Here is a 22,399-nt window from a genome sequence, read left to right on the forward strand (position 1 = left end):
AAACATAATCATAAAAGGTAATAATGTCATAAATTATATAAGAAAGATATGTCCATGGGACAAGGGGTCTGGAAGAGGACAGGAATTAAGGCTTCACAGAAGAGATTCTATTTAATTTGAGTCTTCAAGGATGAGTCAGAATTCACCAGGAGAAAAAGAGAGAGAGGATATTGTAAACGGAAGAAACAGCATGTGCTTAAGAGCAGAATGCTGAATTAGCATGTTTTTGAGTAATGCCAGTTACCTTTTTTAGGGAACCAAGAAGTGATGAGAGATGAAGGAAGAAGAGTAGAAAAGGACCTAATGGGACTTCCCTGGTGGTCTAGTTGTCAAGAAACCATACTTCCGCTGCGGGGGGCATGGGTTCAATCCCTGGTCAGGGAATTAGGATCCCACATGCCATGTAGTGTGGGCCAAAAAAAAAAAAAAAAAAGGACCTGATATGCTATATTAAGGAAAGTGAACCATAGAAAAATGAAAAATTGTAGACAAGGGGTGGGATAGGGAGGGTGGAAGGGAGACGCAAGAGGGAGGGGATATGGGGATATATGTATACGTATAGCTGATTCACTTTGTGATACAGCAGAAACTAACACACCATTGTAAAGCAATTATACTCCAATAAAGATGTTAAAAAAAATTGTAGACAAAGGCTACATAAACATATATAGACAAATAATACAATTTTCATTTAAATGAAAGTTACAGGTACAATGAACTAGAAGCAGAGTACCTGGAGTTGATGCAATCAATTAGGAGACTGTCACAATTATCTAGGAAGGTATAATCAGATTCTGATATATGGTGGTAACAGGAAAGGGCTAAATACGGAGATATTTAGGAGACAGACTCAAAAGCATTTATTGATTACATGCAATGAGAGAGCAAGATGAAGGAGTCTAAACTGGTCACTGGGCCCCTGGCATGTACAACATTATGGAAGACAATTCCATTCACCAAAATAGGAAACACAAAACAGGAAGGAATTTTATATGGAAAGTTAATAAGATTCAATATTGAGGCTAAAAGGTCTGTGAAATATCACAAGAAACAACAGAAAATAGAATCTGGAGCTTTTAGTTATACTACGTGTCATTTTCAACATAGGCTGATGTTAAGACTTCAATATAAGTGAAAGATTAAGGTGAATACTTAGAGAAGAAAATAAAAGAGGTTTAAGATGTAACCTTTGAAAAAATATTTTAATTTAATACAATTTAAGTAGGTACTGACCATTATGCATTATAATACAACAATGGGGCAAGGCTGGGATGGACTATTTCTGTTTGGGTCTTCCTCTCTCCTAACTGTGTGTGAATTCAGATGATTGTAGCTGGTAAAATAAGTAAATACCTAAAGTTTAGTAGCTTAACACAGTAGTTTATTTTTCACTTGACCAAAATGGCCTTCATCTTGACTAAACTTTAAACAGGCTTCTTTAAGACTCTCAACCCGTCACCCAACTTCCTCCATTACTTTACCACTAGCTCATCTCAGCCCTTACAAACCTTCCCTCAGTGCATTTGAATTCAATCACTCCTCCTTATTGCAATAGTCTTGAAAAAAGTCTTCCTTGCCTGTTTAACTCTGGTGAAATTTTTCTTTGATACACTCATGTAACAGTACAATGAAGCGTGCCTATCAGCAAAACAGTGATGCTCCTTCTAGTCTCTTAAGACCCAGGATGACAAAGCCTCAGCCATTTTCAGCAGGCGATTTTCTAGGTTTCCATGGAAGTCATTTCCATTTTAGCTGGCAGGAAAGGAAACAGAGAATAGAGGACTACTCTGTATATGCTTTTTATGGACCACAGCTTGGACGTTATTTACATTACTTCCACTTACTCACTTGGCCATACCTAACTTCAAAGGAGGCTGTGAAATGAAGTCCCTCAGCTGGAGAGCTATTTCCTACCTACAACTCTGTATAATGAATGGGGTAAGAGCTTAAAGGTAAACAGCTGGGCATTTCTGCTATGCCAACTAAGACAGTCATAATGCTTTCCAGTTTAAAGTATGATTTTATATACATTACTTAACTTAATTACTTTAATAAGCTTGTAGCATAAAAATGCTTGTTTCTTTTTTATGCCAGTTTTGCAGGTAAGGAAAAAAATTATCAAACATATGACTTGATGAGAAACACAGATCTGCGTAGTAGCAGAGGTGAGATTCAAATTCAAATCTTCAAATTCCAAGTTAGAAACGACTTCCATGATAGATGTATTGGATTAATTTTCCAAGAGAGATATTTATTTAAGCATATCTATTCTCCTTAAAATAGGTTTAATGATGACAAATGGATAGTTAGGGGGATAGAATATTCAACCCAAAGTTTTTAATGTAAATTTGAGATTCTAACCACACAATTTTAAGTGCTTCCCTGACATTAATTTATTTATTATTCATATATTTATTAATTCAAAAAATTATTTAGCTTTTGATGTATATAAGATACTATGCCAGGTGATAAAATTTTTAAAAAAACCTATATGACATTATATCTGTCCTCAGGAGACCCACAGTTTCTACAAGGAAGACAGGCACAGCTAACATGAAGAATAAATATATGCTTGAGCCAGATAGGCTGGAAATGTAGGGAAGAGACAGGTGACATCCCAAGGGCATTAAGAAAGAGTTCTTGAAGGAGATTTTGTCAGAGGTGAGTTTGATTTAAAAAAAAAAAAATGAATAGAAGATAGGGGTAGAGGGACAGAAAGAGCAGAGAAAGAATAAAGTGAGAAATACTGAAACCAAGCAGTATGCTGTGGTGCCCTCCCCGGTACAAAAGCTTCTCCATATACCCAATTCCTTGTTTGTAGGAAAATAGCTTCAGCCTCCTAGACTTTCCCTGAGTTCCAAAGGGCAGATTCAAAGAGTTATTAGTCTGGGAAGTGAGGAGATGGAGACACAAGGGAAAAGCAGTCAAGAAACAATAGTGCAGCAGTAAAGCATGGTCCTGGTTCCTCTCCAAGTGGTATACATAACAATGCATCTTTGAGTTCTTCTACTGGAACTAAGGCCTCCTCCCAGGTGCAGGATGGTAACCAGGCTGAGCACAAGATTCCTGGAATACCATCCTGTTACCTCACCACCAACCAATCAGAAGAAAGTCACACACCCTGCAGCTCTCACTCCAAATTTTGCCTTTAAAAACTCTTCCCTGAAAACCATCAGGTAGTTGGGGGTCTTTTGAGCATGAGCTGCCCATTCTCCTTGCTTGGCCTTACAATAAACCTTTCTCTGCTCCAAACTCTGACTTTCGGTTTGTTTGGCCTCGCTGTGCATCGGGCACACAAACTTAGGTTTGACAACAATACTAATGTATGAGGGAAAATCAAGTAGTTTTTTGTTTCTGAAGCATATAGTTAGTGGAAAATGAGGAGAGGAACTTTTGGTTTCATGCAGTGGTTACTTTCAAACATTTGCGGATACCTAGAGGTGAGTTTAGATTAAAAACTTGTTAAAATGCAGATTCCCAGAACACACTTCTAGTAATTATAAGGTAGGACCCAGAGGGCATTGTTAACAAAACCCTCACTCCACTCCAATCCCTCAGGTCATTTTATAGCTCTTGGACCACAGACCAAGCTGACAAAATCTAAGAGGATATGGCTAGTCTGTAGCTCCAAGATGCTCCTGGATAATCACTCAGGTTCCTGGGATAAAGAGGTAATTTCCATCTGTTAGTGAAATACAGATTGTTGCCTCTAACTTCTCCCCATTTTAAATAATGAAAACAAAGCATAAATGGTAAAGTAGAAATAGTTCATTTATCCCGTTTCATTTTTCTAAGGCCTGAAGAAAGTCTGTTATAAATAATTTTCATTGGAGTGATGACTCATTTCTGTGTTACTTTGAGTAGAATTGAAACCATGCACCTCAGATTGGGACTTGAACCCACATGCTGGGACTCAAACCCAGCCAAAAGCCTGATTGGGGCTTGAACCCACACATCCAAGACTCAAAGCTGGCCAAAACCCTGATTGGGACTTGCACTCACGTAGCTGGGACTTGAACCCGGCCAAAACCCACAGTCTTCCAACTGAGATCACACACCTGGTTTCAGGACTTAATGAAGCTCAGGTTCTTGATGTCTCATCATAGAAAGAATTTAGTGCGAGACAAAGTGATAGGTAAGAAGTGGATTTATTTAGAGAGAAACACACTCCACAGACAGAGTGTGGGTCATCTCAGAATGAGAAAGGCACCAGGGTATGGGGTTGTCAGTTTTTATAGGGGTGGGTAATTTCATAAGCTAATGAGTGGGAGGAGTATTCCAGCTATTTCAGGAAGGGGAGGAGATTTCCAGGAATTGGGCCACCGCCCACTTTTTGATCCTTATGGTTGGCCTTGGAACTGTCATGGTGCCTGTGGGTGTGTCATTTAGCTTGCTGATGTGTTACAGTGAGTGTATACTGAGGCTCAATGTCTAGTGGAAGTTGAGTTGTCCGCCATCTTGTACCCATTTGGTCCTAATCAGTTTATGTCATGTCCTTGGGCTATGTCATTCTTTCAAAGGTTGTGCCCTGCCCCCTTCCCTCCTGCTTCAGAATGGACGAATTCAAAATACCCAGTATGCTCTAAGATATGTATGAAGAGTCAGAAGTGTTTCAGACTGTATTCAGCAAAAATTCTTTTGAATAAAAATGCTTCAGAATTTTGGTGCTCTTTCATCTGAGAAGTGGCACTTAGGTGCTCAGAAGGGAATTGAGGACCAGAAGAAGAGCTAGGTTTTGATCTTGGGGATTATGAACAATGAATGTTCCATTTCTTTCTTTTTTTTTTTTTTTAATTTTTAAACTTGCTTTATGGTTGGTTATAGGTGTGGTAAGTAATCACCTGCTCTGTCTAACCTCAACACACTGGATGATGTTTCAAAGAAAATTATGGGAAACAAGTTGCCTCTCTCTCTTGGATAAAAAGAGAAAGTCAGAAACATAGGGATTAAAGTGCCAGAAATGCAGACAAGCAATCACAGCTCTGAACCTCTTTCCATTTCTATAACCCCTTCTACCCTTCCCCTACCCAGCTCCACAGAAATTAGGAACAAAACCCTGCAGAGTGCTATTAGTTTTCCCTATGGTAGTCCTCTAGGAATTTAATGCTACCTTAATATGCAACTAAAAGAGAAGTCTATTATTAGACATGAATAGGTATATGTGTGTGAACACACATTCTCTCTATGAGAACCACAATATATTCTGATCTATGCATCAGACTGTTACTCTAATTGCTCCCTCAAATGAACTCCCTCCAGAGAGTGCAACGTCTGTGAATGAGAAGGATTTCCTTCCCTTTGAGGCTGAGATTCAAGAGAAAAGTCCTTATCCTCAAAGGGGAAGTTCATTGGCATGCAAGTCCAGCCTTGCTGTCAAACAGTACTCCAGGGACCCTAGTCCCATCCTATTCACTCAAGGAATTCTCTAAGATATCCCATTACAGTAAAAAGAAACTTAAGCCATAGTTATGCAAGGAGTTCTCTACTGAGGGCAAGGAAGTTCTTGCTTGAGTAGGCATTTTATGGAATATTCTGAAATCAGTGGAATGAAAACAGAAATTGGTTTCTTTCTTTCTCTCTTTTCTCTTTCTTTCTTTCTTTTCTTTTCTTTCTTTCTCTTTCTTTCCTTCCTTCCTTCCTCCCTCCCTCCCTCCCTTCTTTCTTAATTACTGCCTTCAAACATGCACTGACAAATCTCCCTCTCCTTAAAGAAGTGTTGGGCACATCCTTGAAAATTCTCATCACTTACAGTATTAAAAAACTTGGTCCAATCCAATTTAAAATTCTGTCTTATTTCCTAATCCTACCCACCCAAGGTGCATCTTTGAGCACCTTGGAGGATGGGGAGGGGGGTGCTGATGGAGGACCAGCACTTGCTGATTCATTCCTCCATTCGCTTCAGCAGTTGGAGCAGAGAAGATGCTGTATCCTTTCTCAGCATGTCCCCTTCCTCTTCCCTTTAGGTCCTTTTTCCTGTGGGGTGTTAGGGCTAAAATGAGGAAAAGTGTGCTGTCACAGTCCTCTCCTGACTGTTGCTGTTTCCTCACTAACTCTAACTGGTCCCTGAGATCTTCTATTTGTCAGATATGGAAAATGTTTTGCTCTTTCCATAAGGATAATAAATGAGTTCTTTGTAAAGGCCAAGAATTAGAAGGGTGGCTTCTCACTTCTATTAGGAAATTTCCTGATAGAAGAGAGATCAACCTTTTCCAGTTACCTCCCTGCTTTCACCCCTGACAGTACATCCTATGGTGTCTGGTTGTTGAGTTTCTTTTACCTAGTGGCTAAGCCAGGGTACCTTCTTTGGTATTCATTTGATGCAGAGGAAGCTCACATCATTGACTTGCTAAATGATTTCAACTAGCCAGCTTTCCCTCTCTTTAATCTGCCAGTTTTGATCAATTTTCTTTCTCTTGTTCATTCAGCATAGAAGGCAGATCAGCAAGTACACTGTATAATCAGATATCTACCTGGCGATTCTAGTTCCTCTTTTTCACAGGCAACTACATTCCCTTATGAGGGATTCTTTTAGAGTCCTTCTCCTTAACTTGGCTTGAAAAGGAGACTAACATCCTCCTTCCTATGGGGAGATAAAGGAAAAGATGAACAACTTTTGACTCCAACAGTTTAGGTAGGTAGGTAGGTAGGTAGATAGATAGATATAGATCTCAATTTCCCTCACTTTTCTTTTGCTGCTTATATAAACTGGGAGTGGGATATCTGAGGTTATGATTGAGAGAAATGAGTCAGTTAGAACCCACTTAATAAGCCATAAAGGAGGTATCGGGACCTCAATTTTTTATGGACAGGGATACTGCAACAGTTTTCTCCTTAGCTGGTATGGTATAAGTTGTCATTCCCAAAGTAACAGGAAATTTTGCCTGTATACCTTGTTAGTCATGCATTTTGCTTTCACTGTTTTTCTTCTCAGGGAAGCTACAATGATAACAATATTAGAAATTATTATAAATCTTCACAAGGAAGGAAAAACTTTCTTTCAGTTAGTCTTAACTCAGCATCTTAATTAAATCAACCACTTTGAGCCAATAGCATTCACCCAAGTCTTCCAATGTATTTTATTAAATATAACCCTCTTTATCTATAAAGCAGTTCAATGAATGTATTACATCCTAATTATATTCAAGAACACGACCATGTAATCCAGAAGGCCAACATTCTATTTCCATTTTTATTGAGGGGATTGCTTTAGATCAAAGAGGGCATTGCTAGCTACAGTGAAGAGGGCATGGGAGACAAGGAGCCAGGTAAAAAGGAGGAGAGAAGCAGATAGTATATACGTATCAGGGCCTTCTGAGTCCCATAAGAGAAATAACTATGAAGAAACTAAGTGGTGGGCATGGGTAAACTGAATAACAAACCGTTTCTACAGAACTGAATAGGAGAAAGGGCAGAAGCAATGAGACCAGTTACAAGACTGTTGCAGTAATCTAGGCCAGAGATGATGGTTGCTGGGACAAGGATGTCAGCAGTTAAGGAAGTGAGAAGTAGATGGGTTTTGAATATAGGTATTCAAGGTAGAGCTAACAGATTTTTCTGATGGATTGTGTATGGTTGTGATAGAAAGAAAGGAGTCAGGAATTACTCCCAAGAGTTTTCACCTGAATTACTGGAAGAATGGAGTGCTATTAATGATGATAGAGAAAGTCTGTGACAGTATCAGGTTTGGAGTGACTGGGGGGATCTGATCAGTTTTGGACAGGCTAAGTTTGAGATGCCTATTAAACATCTAAGTGGAGATATTGAGGAGGAAGTTGAATAGATGAGTCTGGACTTCAGGACAGAGAAGTAGAAGAATGTAAATTTGAGAGCCATCAACACATAGGTGTTATTTAAAGCTGGAAACTGGATGAAAAGTATGAATAGAGTGAGTGGAAATAAAGAAAATATTCAAGACCTAGCTCTGGAACACATACAAACAGAGATCATAGAAATGAAGAGAAACCAGGAAGAGAGACTAAAATGATCCTGAGTAGTATATTTATTAAAATGAAATTTAATAAAATATACAACTTTTAGATTCGCCCAACATTTTTCATGAACAGTTAAATAATTTTATAACTTTATTAAGGAACATTTTATTTTAAAATGTAGATGGCATGTATTTCAGATTTTATAAAGAAATAATGAATACATTTTAACCCAACTCTCATTTTTTTTTTCCCACTCTCATTTTTGGTCTGCAAATAAATCCTTCTCATCCTTCAGTCTACATGAGTATAATTAGGTAGCATTTTTTTTATAATGACATTCACCAGTGAATAATAAATCCTCATATCCAGGAACAGTTTCCTTATATGACTGCAACAGAGACAGAAAATAATGTATGTCCAATTGTCCTGCTTTTTAAAACAGAAAACTCTAGATAACAGTGCTCACTGCTTGTGAGATAGCCTGTTTTATTCAGCTCATGTAATTTATTTCTGTTACCGTCTAGCTCTTATAAGCATCTGAGGTTATGACATTGGGCATTTGGATCTATTAGTGGACTCAGATCCATCAAAACCTCCATTTTATGGCAGTTGGCTTCACCAAACTAGAGGACATAAGTATCCAGATGAATTTGAGCTGAGTGCACGTGCTGGAACAATATGTTCTGGATATGCAGTAAACTCACAGCTATATTTAAAAACAAGATAGCTAGGAAAAGGTACAAACAAAAGATAGGACCAGAAGCACTTGTAAAAAGTTCATGACAGAGCAGACTTAAAGCCAATTTACCATCTAACCATAGACTCGTTCCCCACTACAAAGGGTCTCGTGCATCTGATAAAGTGAATCAAAGCTGAGAAAAATAAGTTAATGATGGTTGTACTCAAGAAAGAAGGTCTCAGACAAAATAGACTTTAAACAATAAATGGTAAAAAGAGACAATGAAGACAGAAGGCCAAATAATGATGCTCAGATCACTTGAGGTATGGACAATAAGGCAGGTATGTCTCAATCCTTTGGAGCTAGCCCTTGGACAGGAAGAAAATAGGTGGGCAGAGACCAGTAGGTTTCCTAAAGCCACTAAGGAAACCTCTCTGAGTGGGTCAAATATTATACCTTAAATGTTGCCTTCTATGTAGCAGTATTAGTCACAAGGAATAGTCCAGTGACTAGAAATCCTATGGGATTTTACTGTGTGAGAAAAAGATTCCAGGATTTGTGGGTAAGGGCTGACTCCAGTTTGCATTGCTTGGTGCAGTAAAGAAAATCTAGTATCCCACTAGTCCTTTGAGAAAAATGAGTAAATGCACCATCTTACCTGTGTTTCAGGAGACACACACACACACACACACACACACACACACACACAGGTGAAGTGAGAAATAAATCCAAATGTACTTAAGGTTGTCCCTTCCCTCCCTATTCCAAATTTCCTAGAACCAAGGCTGATAGAAGCAACTTTGAAGGATACATGTGGGTGAACCTGGCAATGCCCTCAGAGGTCCCTGAAAGGAATTCTGATCACATAAAAAGAAGGAAAATGAGTGAAGAAAGAAGGGATTCCAAGGGGAAAGATTCTTATAAGAAAATTGCACTTCCCGAGGGCTGAATTTACGGAGGACACTCACAAGGTGCCCAATAAGGCGCTTGGGCTGTGTGAAGAATGAATGTGAGGGGACTACAGCAGAAGAGAAGGAGAGTGTTTATGCAGTTGCTATGAGTGGGAAGCTTTGGTGGAGAGAGAGGAAGAAGATTTTTAGGAAGATTTCTAGGTAGAAAATCATGAAAATCCCTGTGTCAGCCCATTAAAAGAGACCTATGATAACCATTCACACTATTCTTCATGGTTTTAGGATGTCTTTGAAGTCACTATGCAGAGATTGGCCCTAGATAGAGCCAGTTATATTCAGGCTACTGTCTAGGTGTGGGTGAAAGAGTCATTTATTGTTACTAAATTGAGTTACTAAATTGAATTCAAAGTGAATGGTTTCAATGCTAATTATAAAAATTAATGTATTTTGTTTTCAATTAGCAAAACTGAAAGATCACAAGACTTTATAAAGCATCAAATCTTTCTTCCTCATGAGGAAATTCGATCACCCCATTCTAAAGAAAAAGGTTCAAATTTTCACAAAGATAGCCTAAATCTATCCTTAGCTAATGTATCAGTGTTGAACTTCAGGTCAATGAATAAAATGTATAACCCAATTCTGTTAACAATTGTATTTAAGCTATCCAAAATAAATCTAAGTTCAGCTATGGGATCACAGAACTGAAACATATGTGATTTCATTTCTCCCTTTTGGTTTGAAGAATTCTTATTCAAGGCCTATGGCTGACAAAAAGTTTCTTTTCACTTTTCTCAAAGATTTTCCACAGTTTTAGGGTTGAAGACTGGTTGATGTGGGTGGACCACTAATTTGCCAATATGCCTAAACTTCTACCCTACTGTGACAGAGAGGAGTTGTGGGGAGAAGGCAATCTTTAAGTAAGTTGAAGCCCTGGGTTTTCTTATCAAAACATTTTATAGTGACTTCCTTTGCTCTATAAATTCTGATTAAAACAAATTCTTTCTGTTTTCTAATTTTAACACACAGCAATCCATGCATATTAGCAATTTTTAACAATACATTTGATTTTGGAGTTTTTTGTGTGAAGAAAATAAAAGTAGAAAGTTATTTGTATTAATGAGAATACATAAACATGTACATACTTCACTATATAAAGTGTTTAATACGATGATAATGAAAAAGTTTTAGCTAAAATATTAAGCATATATTGGAAGCTGTGAGAAAGCCCCAAAAGAAAAACTATAATAAATAATAAGCAAAACTTTTCTGTCAAAATATGGAAGGTCTAAAGAACAAAGATTATAGGCAGAGAGAGCTTCCAGACATAATTCTTTGTGTAAGTTGGAGTGGCTGTGTGGCAGCTTGGGGAATGGGGGAGGAAGTGGTGTGATTAAAAAAAAAAAGAAGGAAAAAAAAGAAAACAGGAAGAGAAAAACAAGCTTTCCTCAGCTAGTCTCAGGCTCTTCTCGTTAGTACCTAAGTAGAATTCAGGCAAAACTAAAGGAAATCTTTACAAACCTTAATCAGAGTCTTAGAAATGAAACCCACCAGAGTTAGTTATACAGGAGCTGAAATCAGTCTGCTTTATTGGGTGGAACCTGGATCAAAACACAGCCTGGGATGTGGCAGGTAATCTGGCAAGTGCCACTGTACGATCGCTTCCAGCCCACTACCATTCTGCCTTCCCTGGCTCCAGCCTTATCCTTGGTGATGTTCCTACCTCGTGTTGGATCCAGAAATTGGCAGGTGAGCCAGCCAACTGCATGTAATTCCACTCACATATGAAGAAAAAAATATTCTTCTCCTTTATACAGTTCTCTTTAGGATGTCTGAAAGGCCTACTGGCCTGTGCCAACTTAGTTCTGAATATTTTGTTTCACTTATTTTTAAAAGTTAAACACCATTCATTTTTCATGGTGAAAAATCTCACTGAAATTGCTGTCTCAAATAAAGCAGCAATTCATCAAATGATTCGTTGATGTCAACCTCATTATTCTCACCACCCCATGCAGCTAGGCACCAAGCAGCTCCTAAACCAACACCCAAGTTAGGCAAGTGAGAATCCAATGAGATTCAATTATCTGGAGGTAGTCTCTGCCTGTCCACTGAAACTGTAAACAACTCCCAGTGCAGGGGAGGGAGAGGCTCAGGTCATGTCACTTCCAAACTAACGTGGCTTCCTGTTGCCATAGGATAATTTCTAATCTGCTTAGCACTCTTTACAAAGCATTTCATTCTTCAGAGGTCTCTGTGTTCATCAAACCCTGTCCCTCTATCCTTCACTCCAGTCACATTGAACCAGTACTATGTCTTCTGCCTGAAACAAACTTTTATCTCCTACTTTTCCTTCAAATACTAATGTAGGCTTTCCTGACTGATTCCCCAAGTCTAGGTCAGGAACTATGGTTAAAAGAACAAATGAGCTCCAGGGCAAATTATGATGGAAAAAATTTAACACTACTTCCATTCTTCTCTTTTTATTTTAGTCCTGTATTGTGCAACTCCATTATGTTTTTTTAGACATAATAGCATAGTCATAGCCATTGTCAGGGTAACCCCTACTAAGCCCATAATATTTGAGGTTTGGAAAAGAACAGTGAAGTCATCTAGTTCAGCCCCCTGATGTTACAAATGAGAAGGTGATTAGAAGAGGAGGGAGATGCTAATTGAAGGGACTAAGAGGAAAACTTAATTGCATGGTCTGGATTACTTCATCATGAGATATTATGAAAATGTTCAATTCAATGAAACTCAACATTTATAAGTAATAGCTGTATTATTCAATTGTCTGTTATATATTAAATATTCCCAATTTACCAGCTAGAAATTGAGAAAACAAATGTTTTGGAAAGTATATATTAAATATTCTCAATTCACCAGCTAGAAATTGAGAAAACAAAGGTTCTAATGTCAGTTTGGGCACAGCTAACAAGAATAATTGGGAAAGCAAGAAAAAGAAGAAACCACTTAAAATTGTCACCTAATCACTACATGGTGACCTACTAAAGGGTGTTTAATGGCCCTAGTTCATCTGTCTTAGTAAAAGTCCTTTTATATATTTTTAAATAAAATGGATGTGTAACCTTAGAGTAGGAGAAAAATAGAATTCAGAATGTTACTTCCTACTGTGACAATCCTAAATAAACCCCCCTCAACGCTCTTATAGATTCTATATTGAAACGCTATATACTTGATATGTTTTAGCTTTAAGATGATCATCCTTCCTTCTTACCAATATAATTTGTGACTTTATGCGACTATATATATTCAAAGATATATAGGTACTTCCAAACATTGTGTATGTATATATAGATACATAAAACACACATATATTTTGTCCTGAACTTTCTTGACTGCATTTCATTGGGCAAATCAAAATTGAAAAAAAAAATGTTTAGTGAATTATGCCTACCAAAATTATACATTTTAAATAATGGGTGCTTTAGCATAAATTTATTTATTATGATTAATAATAGTTAATGCTTTTTAAAAAATAAATTCAATTTATACCATGAATAGTTAAAAGACCAAGAAAAATATGACTGGAAACTATAAAATTAACTCAGCTGTAACTATGAAATATATTAAAGGTACTCTACACATGCAACCAATATCTACTGTTTATTAATGTGTATCTTTTAATAAGAGCTCCTTTTAAAGGGAGCTTCTAAAAGATTTCTAAAAATTAAAATAATAAAAATAAAAAATAAATATTAAAAGTGTAATTTAACTACATACTATATGTCTAAAGTATAATGCTAAATGATATTTTAAGATTACAAGAGTCCTGGTAGAACAATGAATTTCCTGTTATGGTTTCTAGTGCATAGTGACGACGGAATTGTATTTTGCACTGACCATTGTGCTTACCTCCACATTTTGGAATTGGTCCACTCCACATCACTTTTCCATCCATAAGAATACACGTAATTGTTTCTGTTCCCTGGGTTTTAATAAATCCTTCTTCGCAAATAACTGAAATCGAACTTCCTAATTGAAAGTTGTCCCCAAACCGCCTTGCATTGATTGGTATTCCAGGATCAGGACACTCATTATGTCCAAATGCTTGAGAACAGCAAAAAAAGAGAAAAACACACAAACTAGCAGTATGAGACAGACCCTTGTGTATTGGGGATGAGAAAAAATGATTTTTAAAATGGTTATGCTCATGTCTAGAAAAGCCTTTATTTAAAAAAAAAAAAAAAAAAGAGAGAGAGAGAGGCTCTCCTCTGACCATACCTTTTTCTCTCTGATGTGTAATGGATGTGGTTGTTTTAAAATGTGAACTACACTCTACAATTACAAAACTTCAAAATAGAATTGTTTCTGCTTATTTCTTGAAATCATTTGCCTTATCTAAGCAAAAATATCCAGTATAAGCTGGACAGAATTCCAATTAATGTGAATACAGAGCAGGCTGATACAGAGCAGGTTGACTAGGCCCCTTTGAAAATTTTTCTTGTGATTCATTGTTTGGAACGAAGAGATCATCTCACAGTGAGTATTAAAGTGAAATGTTTCAATCTAGTTATGAAAGTCTTACAATTTCTCTATAATTTTCCATATATCATTTAGTCTTTGCCATCCAGGAAAAGGGAAAAGAGGTAATTCTTTTGCAAACACCATGTTCTAGGCACTGTGATAGGAGCCTAGATATATCTAAAGATATATTGTCACCTCACTTAACATTTAGAATAGCCTGATGAGCAAAGTATAGCCATTTACTCTAAAGAGTAATGTGAGATTCAGAAAAAGTTAAGTAGCTTGCCTCAGATCATAGAGACAGTATTGAAATGGATCCCCTGGTCTGGCTTTAAATTTTTTCTTCACAACATATATATTTTTAATATTTATTTATTTATTTTTATTTTGGCTGCACCTGGTCACAGGATCTTTGTTGTAGCACGTGGACTCAGTTGCAGCATGCATGTGGGATCTAGTCCCCCGACCAGGGATTGAACCTGGGCCCCCTGCATTGGGAGCACAGAGTCTTACCCACTGGACCACCAGGGAAGTCCCTCTCCACAACATATTGTATCTTGGATTATTTGTCTCATGTCTCTCAAGAGAATGTGAGTTCTTTAGTTCAGGGTCACTATCTTATTTTACCTTGTATCTCCCAGGATGTGTATTTAGCCCCGTCCCAGCAAGTAGCAGAAGTGTAAGGACAATATGCTTACTTAAATTTCTCATAGATTATAGATTACATGAGCCCTATAAATTTGCATTATAAATGTTTAAATTAGTATAATATAAGTGGAAGAATATTTAAAGTAGCAAAGTCTAAATATGTAAAACATATTTTAAGGGGTATTTACAATTTAATATTATATACATACTGCATGGGTACATGCAGCTATTTAAAATTTTTTCACTAAATCATCACTGTGATACTGTTCATAAATTATATAATTGTATCATCCAGTCTCCTCATTTTTAAGTTAAACAGTATAAAATAACATTAAGGTAAATTCTAAAATATATAAAATTTATTTTGTAGGTACATTTATTTCTAATTATTGTTTTCTGCTGTGCTTTTAAACAGCTCAGTATCGATTAACCCTGGTTGCTCTTATATATAATGCCTGCTGGATAATTTTTCAGAAAAAAACAGCAGTAGGAAGCATTGAATATAAGAATTTTAATACAATGGTTTAAATTATTTACTAGAGAAACAGAACAAGGAACAAGAGGCATATTTCCATAATACCTTCAAGATACCATAAATATTAAAGTTAAAAATATTATTCATTTAAGGGAATTCCCTGGTGTCCAGTGGTTAGGACTTGGTGGGGTCTGGGGTTCAATCCCTGGTTGCAGAACTAAGATCCCGCAAGCTGTGTGGCAAGAAAAGAAAAAAAAAATATATATATATATATATATATGCATTTAAGACAACATAAAACTGTAAATAGTTAAATGTATGTGTCTATATTTATACATATATATGAAATATTTTAAAAGGGACTTACAGATAAAGCAACCATTTTATACAGCATGTCTCTCTGACACATGTCACAGCTAATTCAACTTTAATGATGTGCAATTACATGTTGACAACTTATTAGTGACAATGTTCACTAAGAGTGTCACTTTGAAAAGACAATAACTGCATTTTGTTATTAATTGACAAAGCTCAGCACTGAACGGGCTGGGGCAAGGGTGAGGGTGAGGGGTGTGCGGTGCTTTTTTAAAGAGCAGGAAATTAAATCCTATTATAATGTGACACTTAAATAACTCATCAAGTTGGTCAGAATCTGACAGAGTGTGGTAACTTTGAAGAAAACAATAAAAATCACTAGCATTCTACAGCTAGTGTAAAACATGTGCACACGGAAGCATTAAAATGTAAGTTTGTTTGAGGTAAAACATGTGCACACGGAAGCATTAAAATGTAAGTTTGTTAACTTACTAACGTACTTAAAACTAAGTAAGTTTGTTAACTTACTAAGTTTGTTAACTTTTCTCATTTATGTGATTCATCTTTTTGCTATATTTACACCACGTTATTTTCAGAAAAATAATATGCATCCTTTTGAAATACAAAAAATATGGGTGATAGACAATAGCTAAATAACCTCGAAGAATTCTTAAATCTAAAGCAATGTAATAAATACAATAATAAAATAAGAATTGACAGGGAATACTTCAGAAGACAACTAAACAACAACTGTTAATGTTTATTGAGTATTTATTAGGTATATATGCTGAATTATTTACATGCATTACCCTATTTACTCTGATTAAATAAAATTCATATTTTATGGCAAGATGAAAATTTAAACATAAATTTTTCTCTGCCATCTTGGGCTTCTTCCTTCCTCTTTAGTGTGTATCATTCATCTGCATTAACCAGACCTCCTTAGTAGATAACAGTCCTTCTTAATCTCAAAAGGGATCACGATGACCCACTACTTGCTTTGGATGTGCAGATCTGGATCGTGTAAACTGTTAATAGGTCATTTGACTATAACCCTTTGTCTCAAAAACTTACATAACTGTGCTTTGACCTCTAACAGGTGGAACAGTCCTCAGAGCTTTCTGAAAGACTGTCTCCCAGGTTATAATCCACAGGTTGGCTTGGAAAAAAAATGTTCATTTCTTTCTTAGATTGACCACTGATTATTTTTTTCATCGACAGCTCCTTACAAAAACCCAGTATGACTTTATGGATGAATACTGAGGCTCTGTTATTAAACCTAAAAGTGTAGCAAAACCAAGATTTGAAGTTGCATAGTTTGACCTTAGAGCTGATATTCTTAATCACTAAGGTATTTTGCCCCCATAGCATCTTTGCTAAGTCAGCTCCGTAACCTACTGCCCAGAATTAGTAATTTCCTTCTCTGTGATACTTTGATAGTCTAGCTAATTTTGTCTTTGGAATTATAACTCTGTGTTGTCATTATTTGTTTAAAATCCTCTACTGGTATATGAATATCTTGAAGGAAGGATCTATCCCCCTTTTATGTTTGCATACCAATAACAGAGCAAAATATGTTATGTACAGTAGGTTTGAGATTATGCTTATAAGATTTAATAGAATAAGCTAATATATTGGTGATATAGTAATTATATTTAATATATATCTCCTTAACATCAGGCCTCTCACAAAGAGAAATGACACAGTAAGGAGTAAAAATATGGTTAGAAATCAAGGGCTGAAAGACTGTCCCTGATACAAATTATGTATATGACTTGCTCAAGTTTCCTATCTGTGGAAAAAGAGAGCTGTTTTGTATGATTCCATTCTAGCTCTAATGTGTAGAAATATGTTATATGGAAAAATTAAACTTACTGTTATAAGTGATGTTAAAGCCACGTCCTGACATTGAGTGGTCAGCTTGAAATTCCAATCGTAGTATATGACTATTACTAGTAAGATGAGAAGGCACCTCAGTCCCAGTAAAGGTTCCAAGAATTGGGGAGTCTGGAGAGTCTCCATCTTTAACAGCAAGGAAGTCAAACTGGGATTCCAGATCGAAGTCATTGAAAGAAAGGTGTATCCGACTCCCTGGTTCAGAGATTATTGTCCAGATGCAATTTAAATTATTTCCATACCCTTCGGGATAATCAGGAGAAAGGACTGTTCCCATTGGTGCAGTAAAGTTAGAGAGGCAAGGAACTGTTAAAGTAGGAAGATTATAAAAAACAATAAATTTTCAAATTTATTACCTCAAATAATTCAAATTACCTCATTTTGCCACAGCCAACAATTATAATAATCAATTAGCAGTTTAAAAAAAATATTAAACAATATAATCTATCTTATAAAAAAATATGCTGTTGTTTGCACATTATTAAGGAAGGCTACTAGTACTTTGAATTACTGTATGTTTAAATATGCACAAAAATATAATTGGAGTAATAACAGCAATTTATTTTGACATTTATCATGTCCATGTTAGAGTGCAGTGCAAAGTTTTAGTTTCTGTGCTTAAAAAAGTATTGGAGAAGTATATACACATTTCCAAAGAAAACAATAATGCTCACAAAATGACTGAAAACAAACACACACAAATATTATGTAGGTATTAACATAACTGGGATAATACAACCTGGAGAAAACTTGGAGTGAGGGTAGTAACTAGGTGAACTTCACTCCTACCATGGCCATGGGATGCTCTGATAGCTTATAACACAGATAAGGAGATGAATTAACACTTATTATAGCTGCCACTAGGGGCTAATGCTGGAAAAAAACTAAATAAGAACTCCCATACCATACTAAGGTTGGTCTTTATTTCCCCTCAGATTTATTTTTTTAGCTTTTAAAAAATATGATTTAAAGGTTCACACAGAACATTTAGAAAGTAGAGGAAGGATTAAAAAACAATGATTTATTACACAGAGGAAAAAAAGATAATATTAGAAAACGTTTGGCCTCCACTCACTTTAAAAGTTCTCAGTACGTGTTTAAAAATGTTAAATATTTTAAAAATGTTAAATAATCAACATTTTCAATAAAGGAAAATGTGTGTTTTGCAGCACAAATTAAAATTCAGATAAAATGCAGGTCTTGAAAACTGCTAAATTTTTTAAAAAAACAGTTATATATTGAAGTAAAGTTTGTGCTAATGCCTTTGTAGGGAATAAAGGATTTCACAAATGAAAAGCATGATCATTATAAGTTCGATACAGATGAAAAGTCATATTTTAAAACAAGAAAATTATTTTTTACTTTCATGATTATGAGCTTATATGTTATCATTTGTAACAAAACTAAATGCAAAATTTTCAACATTGCATTCACACCTGGTAAGCTGTATTTGTTGGTAATGAAGATAGTATTTAATTTAACCTAAAAGTGCATCCATAGATAAAACAAATTATATTTTTGTTGCAGCTAAATTGGAACGCTTTAAAGTATTTGAAGAAACACATTATTTTAATCCAAGCATATCACAAACATTAATGAATTTTATTCTGTGCAATATAAATAAATGGCACTTAAGCAGGCATTAGTGTGAGCATCTACAAGAAAAAATAAGTTAATGCATTATACATAGAATATAAGCTTTAAATATTTTAAGTGTTTCTGATTGCAAATAAGCATATACTACCTTGTTAAAATAAATGAGCCTAATAGAATTAGCTCAGATGTATAATTTCCATAAGAAGTATTCTATCTATAAAGTATAAAATGCCACCAATAAAGTGTTATGAGGACATATGTAAACTATACTTTGCCATTACCAAGTGAACTGTGCTAACTTTATTTAAATCTGCAATGAAATTTATAATTTGGCATAAGCACACTTGTTAAAGATAGTGTTGAAAAGTGCTACTCATTCAAAAATAATTACACAGTTCCAGTTCTTTGCAATTAATTACAAAAGCAATTATATGCAAGGACAGGGTAGCATATGCTATCTGGAAGCAAAGCATTTGGTACTCACAGATGCAGATGGGTATGTTTGCAGACCATTGGTTATTCTCTTGACAAACAATGGATTTCTCTCCAATTAATTCAAATCCAAACTGGCATTCGAACCTTAAAACATCACGATTAGAAAATCCATCACCTTCTCTAATTCCATATAAGGGTGTACCAGGATCACCACAACTTTCTTTTTCAATTTCTGTAAAAATAAATGATATGTCAGATTTCAAGGCTTTCAGGCATATGATATCCATACAGCAAATTTAAGAGATGTACACTCTCTATAGCCAAGATATTTCAGAGCAAAAGAGGAAAATGTTCTCCAATCTTAATTTTCTCTTACTACTGTTATGGACATGATTTGAGGAAATGATCTTTAGGGAACAATTAGTGCATTTCTCTCATTTTGTAGATAGGGAAACAGGTTGTTGGAGCTAATGCAGTTGTTCTTAACAGAACAATTACGAAAAAGATTCAGATTATCTGTTTGTACTACATACATACACACATAAATATACATATGTATTTTCCCCAAATCTCAAAAACTTTTCTTATTTTTGTAATCTGTACATGATACAGGAAATCTTTGGATTGAAACCAGGACACAAGGTGATATTCTCTGCCTATGTGCTCCTAAAACAATCAGTGAATACCCTCCACACAGGATCTGCCACTCTCCCTAGTACCTGTTGGTTGAATTACTTCCCCAATTAGACTCCCCAAAAAGCTACTCATGTCAGGAATCAATTTTTCATTCCAAATTACCCATATATGTTCCTCAACAAATGTTTTATGGATGAATTAAATTGAAGGAGGTTGAAAAAAAAAATCTCTCAAGAGCACATTAAAACACCCTTTCGACATGTGCTCAAGGAAACTCCAAATATCTGGGATCTTCCTTGTGAATCTAGGAATGTCAGTTGCAGATTATTGTGGTAATTGTTTTGGTTTTTAAGTTACATGAAATCACATTAATACAGTAATCTTCAAACAACAGCAAAAAAAAAAATTAATTTAAATTTAAAAAATAAAACGTTGAGATAAAGTTATGGTCTCTCTTGACACTCCAACAATCACACATTCCGGGTTCTTCTGTAATCTACTAGCATCAATTTGTTGTGTATCTTTACAGTTCTTTATGCATGCTTTTATAATAATACACATATATAGGTACTATGTAATATAAACATCTGTATTTTTGTAAACGTAAAAATTCTCTTCACAAAATCTAGGTAGTATTGCTTTTTATATATATAGTAACTTGTACTATACTGTCAATATATTCTATAACTTGCTGTTTTTTGAACCAAACAATAATTTTGGAGATATTTTTGAATGTCCTTGTATCCTTAGCAGAAAACATAGTTATAATGATTTCTTTAATACACTTCATTTGATTTGATATTTGTTTTTATCTGTGTCATAGTGACATTGGTCTATCATTTTTCTTTTGCTGTTCCTATACAGACTTAATATCAGGGGAAGAGGTTAGCAATTTTCCAACATTCACTAGTCTTTTAGACTAGTTTGCATAAGAGGAAAATTGGATCCTTGAGTGTAACAATTTGCCAAAAATGCTGACTGAGCCTGGTATAACTTTGAGATAGGTATCTGACTACCATTTCAATATCTTCCAGGGTTATTTTACTATTAAAGTTATTTTTCTGGGGGGGAGGAAATATTAGCAACTTATATATATATGTTAGAGAAGTGCAATTTTCCAGTTAGTTTAGTAGTAATAGAATTGTGTTACAAAATATTTAAATATCTCTTTACAAAGATGTCATAAACTTTCTCACTCCCAATGCTATTTATTTGTGATGAGTCTTCCAGTTTTCTTTGCCTCATACTTAAAAAACATTGTCAAATTTACTAGTCTACTCAAAGAACCACATTTTGCTAATCAATTCCATTGTTTTGATTTTATTTAAACATCTTTCATTTTTATCTTTTTGGATTCCACCTTCAACTTTCTTTTGCATTATTTTGCTATTCTTTCTCCACCTTCTTGAGCTGAAGTCTTAGGGTTTGTTTTTATATTAGTTTATTTTCAGTCTTTCTTGTTTCCTTAAAAAAATGTTTTTTAGTCTATAAATTTTCTTCAGAGTACTGTTTTGATATTTAGAGCTTTTTTTGTTCACTTCTAAATAGTCTGTAATTTCCATTTTGATTTCCTCCTTAACTCATAAATAATTTCAAGGTGTTTTTAAATATATGGGTCTAGGCTATCATTTTGTTGCTGATTTCTAATGTTATTGCTTTAATATTCAGTATAAGTATATCCAGCCTCACAGAGGATAAATCAATAAAATATATTCAATTCAATTTGCTATTATATTTGTTAAATTGAAATTATATGACCTTAGTTAATTTTTTCTACCCTCTCTGATAATTTCTAAAAGAACTGTGTTAGAAACTTGTACAAGTCTCTGAGATAGCCTCATCCACCAGAGGACAGACAGCAGAAGCAAGAAGAACTACAGTCCTGCAGCCTGTGGAACAAAAACCACATTCACAGAAAGACAGACAAGATGAAAAGGCACAGGGCTATGTACCAGATGAAGGAACAAGATAAAACCCCAGGAAAACAACTAAATGAAGTGGAGACAGGAAACCTTACAGAAAAAGAAATCAGAATAATGATACTGAAGATGATCCAGAACCTTGGAAAAAGAATGGAGGCAAAGATCGAGATGATGCAAGAAATGTTTAACAAAGATCTGGAAGAATTAAAGAACAAACAAACAGAGATGAACAATACAATAAATGAAATGAAAAATACACTAGAAGGAATCAATAACAGAATAACTGAGACAAAGAACGGATAAGTGACCTGGAAGACAGAATGGTGGAATTCACTGCTCTGGAACAGAATAAAGAAAAAAGAATGAAAAGAAATGAAGACAGCCTAAGAGACCTCTGGGACAACATTAAAGATAACAACATTTGCATTATAGGGGTCCCAGAAGGAGAAGAGAAAGAGAAAGGACCCGAGAAA

At 35.3% G+C, this 22,399-nt stretch overlaps 1 protein-coding gene across 3 annotated transcripts in view; it reads right to left on the minus strand.

Moving 5' to 3' along the window:
- Positions 1 to 22,399, minus strand: part of CSMD3 (CUB and Sushi multiple domains 3) — a 1,081,491-nt gene that overhangs the window by 419,447 nt on the left and 639,645 nt on the right. For all 3 annotated transcript variants that reach the window (XM_033843074.1, XM_019931944.2, XM_019931943.2), the window contains 3 exons: positions 19,418 to 19,600; positions 17,317 to 17,643; positions 13,392 to 13,586 (listed from right to left, as the gene is read on the minus strand). In XM_033843074.1, the coding sequence (XP_033698965.1) occupies positions 13,392 to 13,586; positions 17,317 to 17,643; positions 19,418 to 19,600 (705 nt within the window). The remainder of the gene's footprint in view (positions 1 to 13,391; positions 13,587 to 17,316; positions 17,644 to 19,417; positions 19,601 to 22,399) is intronic.

The sequence above is a fragment of the Tursiops truncatus genome, chromosome 17 (assembly GCF_011762595.2).
Source record: "Tursiops truncatus isolate mTurTru1 chromosome 17, mTurTru1.mat.Y, whole genome shotgun sequence".
In the NCBI taxonomy this organism is placed as follows: Eukaryota; Metazoa; Chordata; class Mammalia; order Artiodactyla; family Delphinidae; genus Tursiops; species Tursiops truncatus.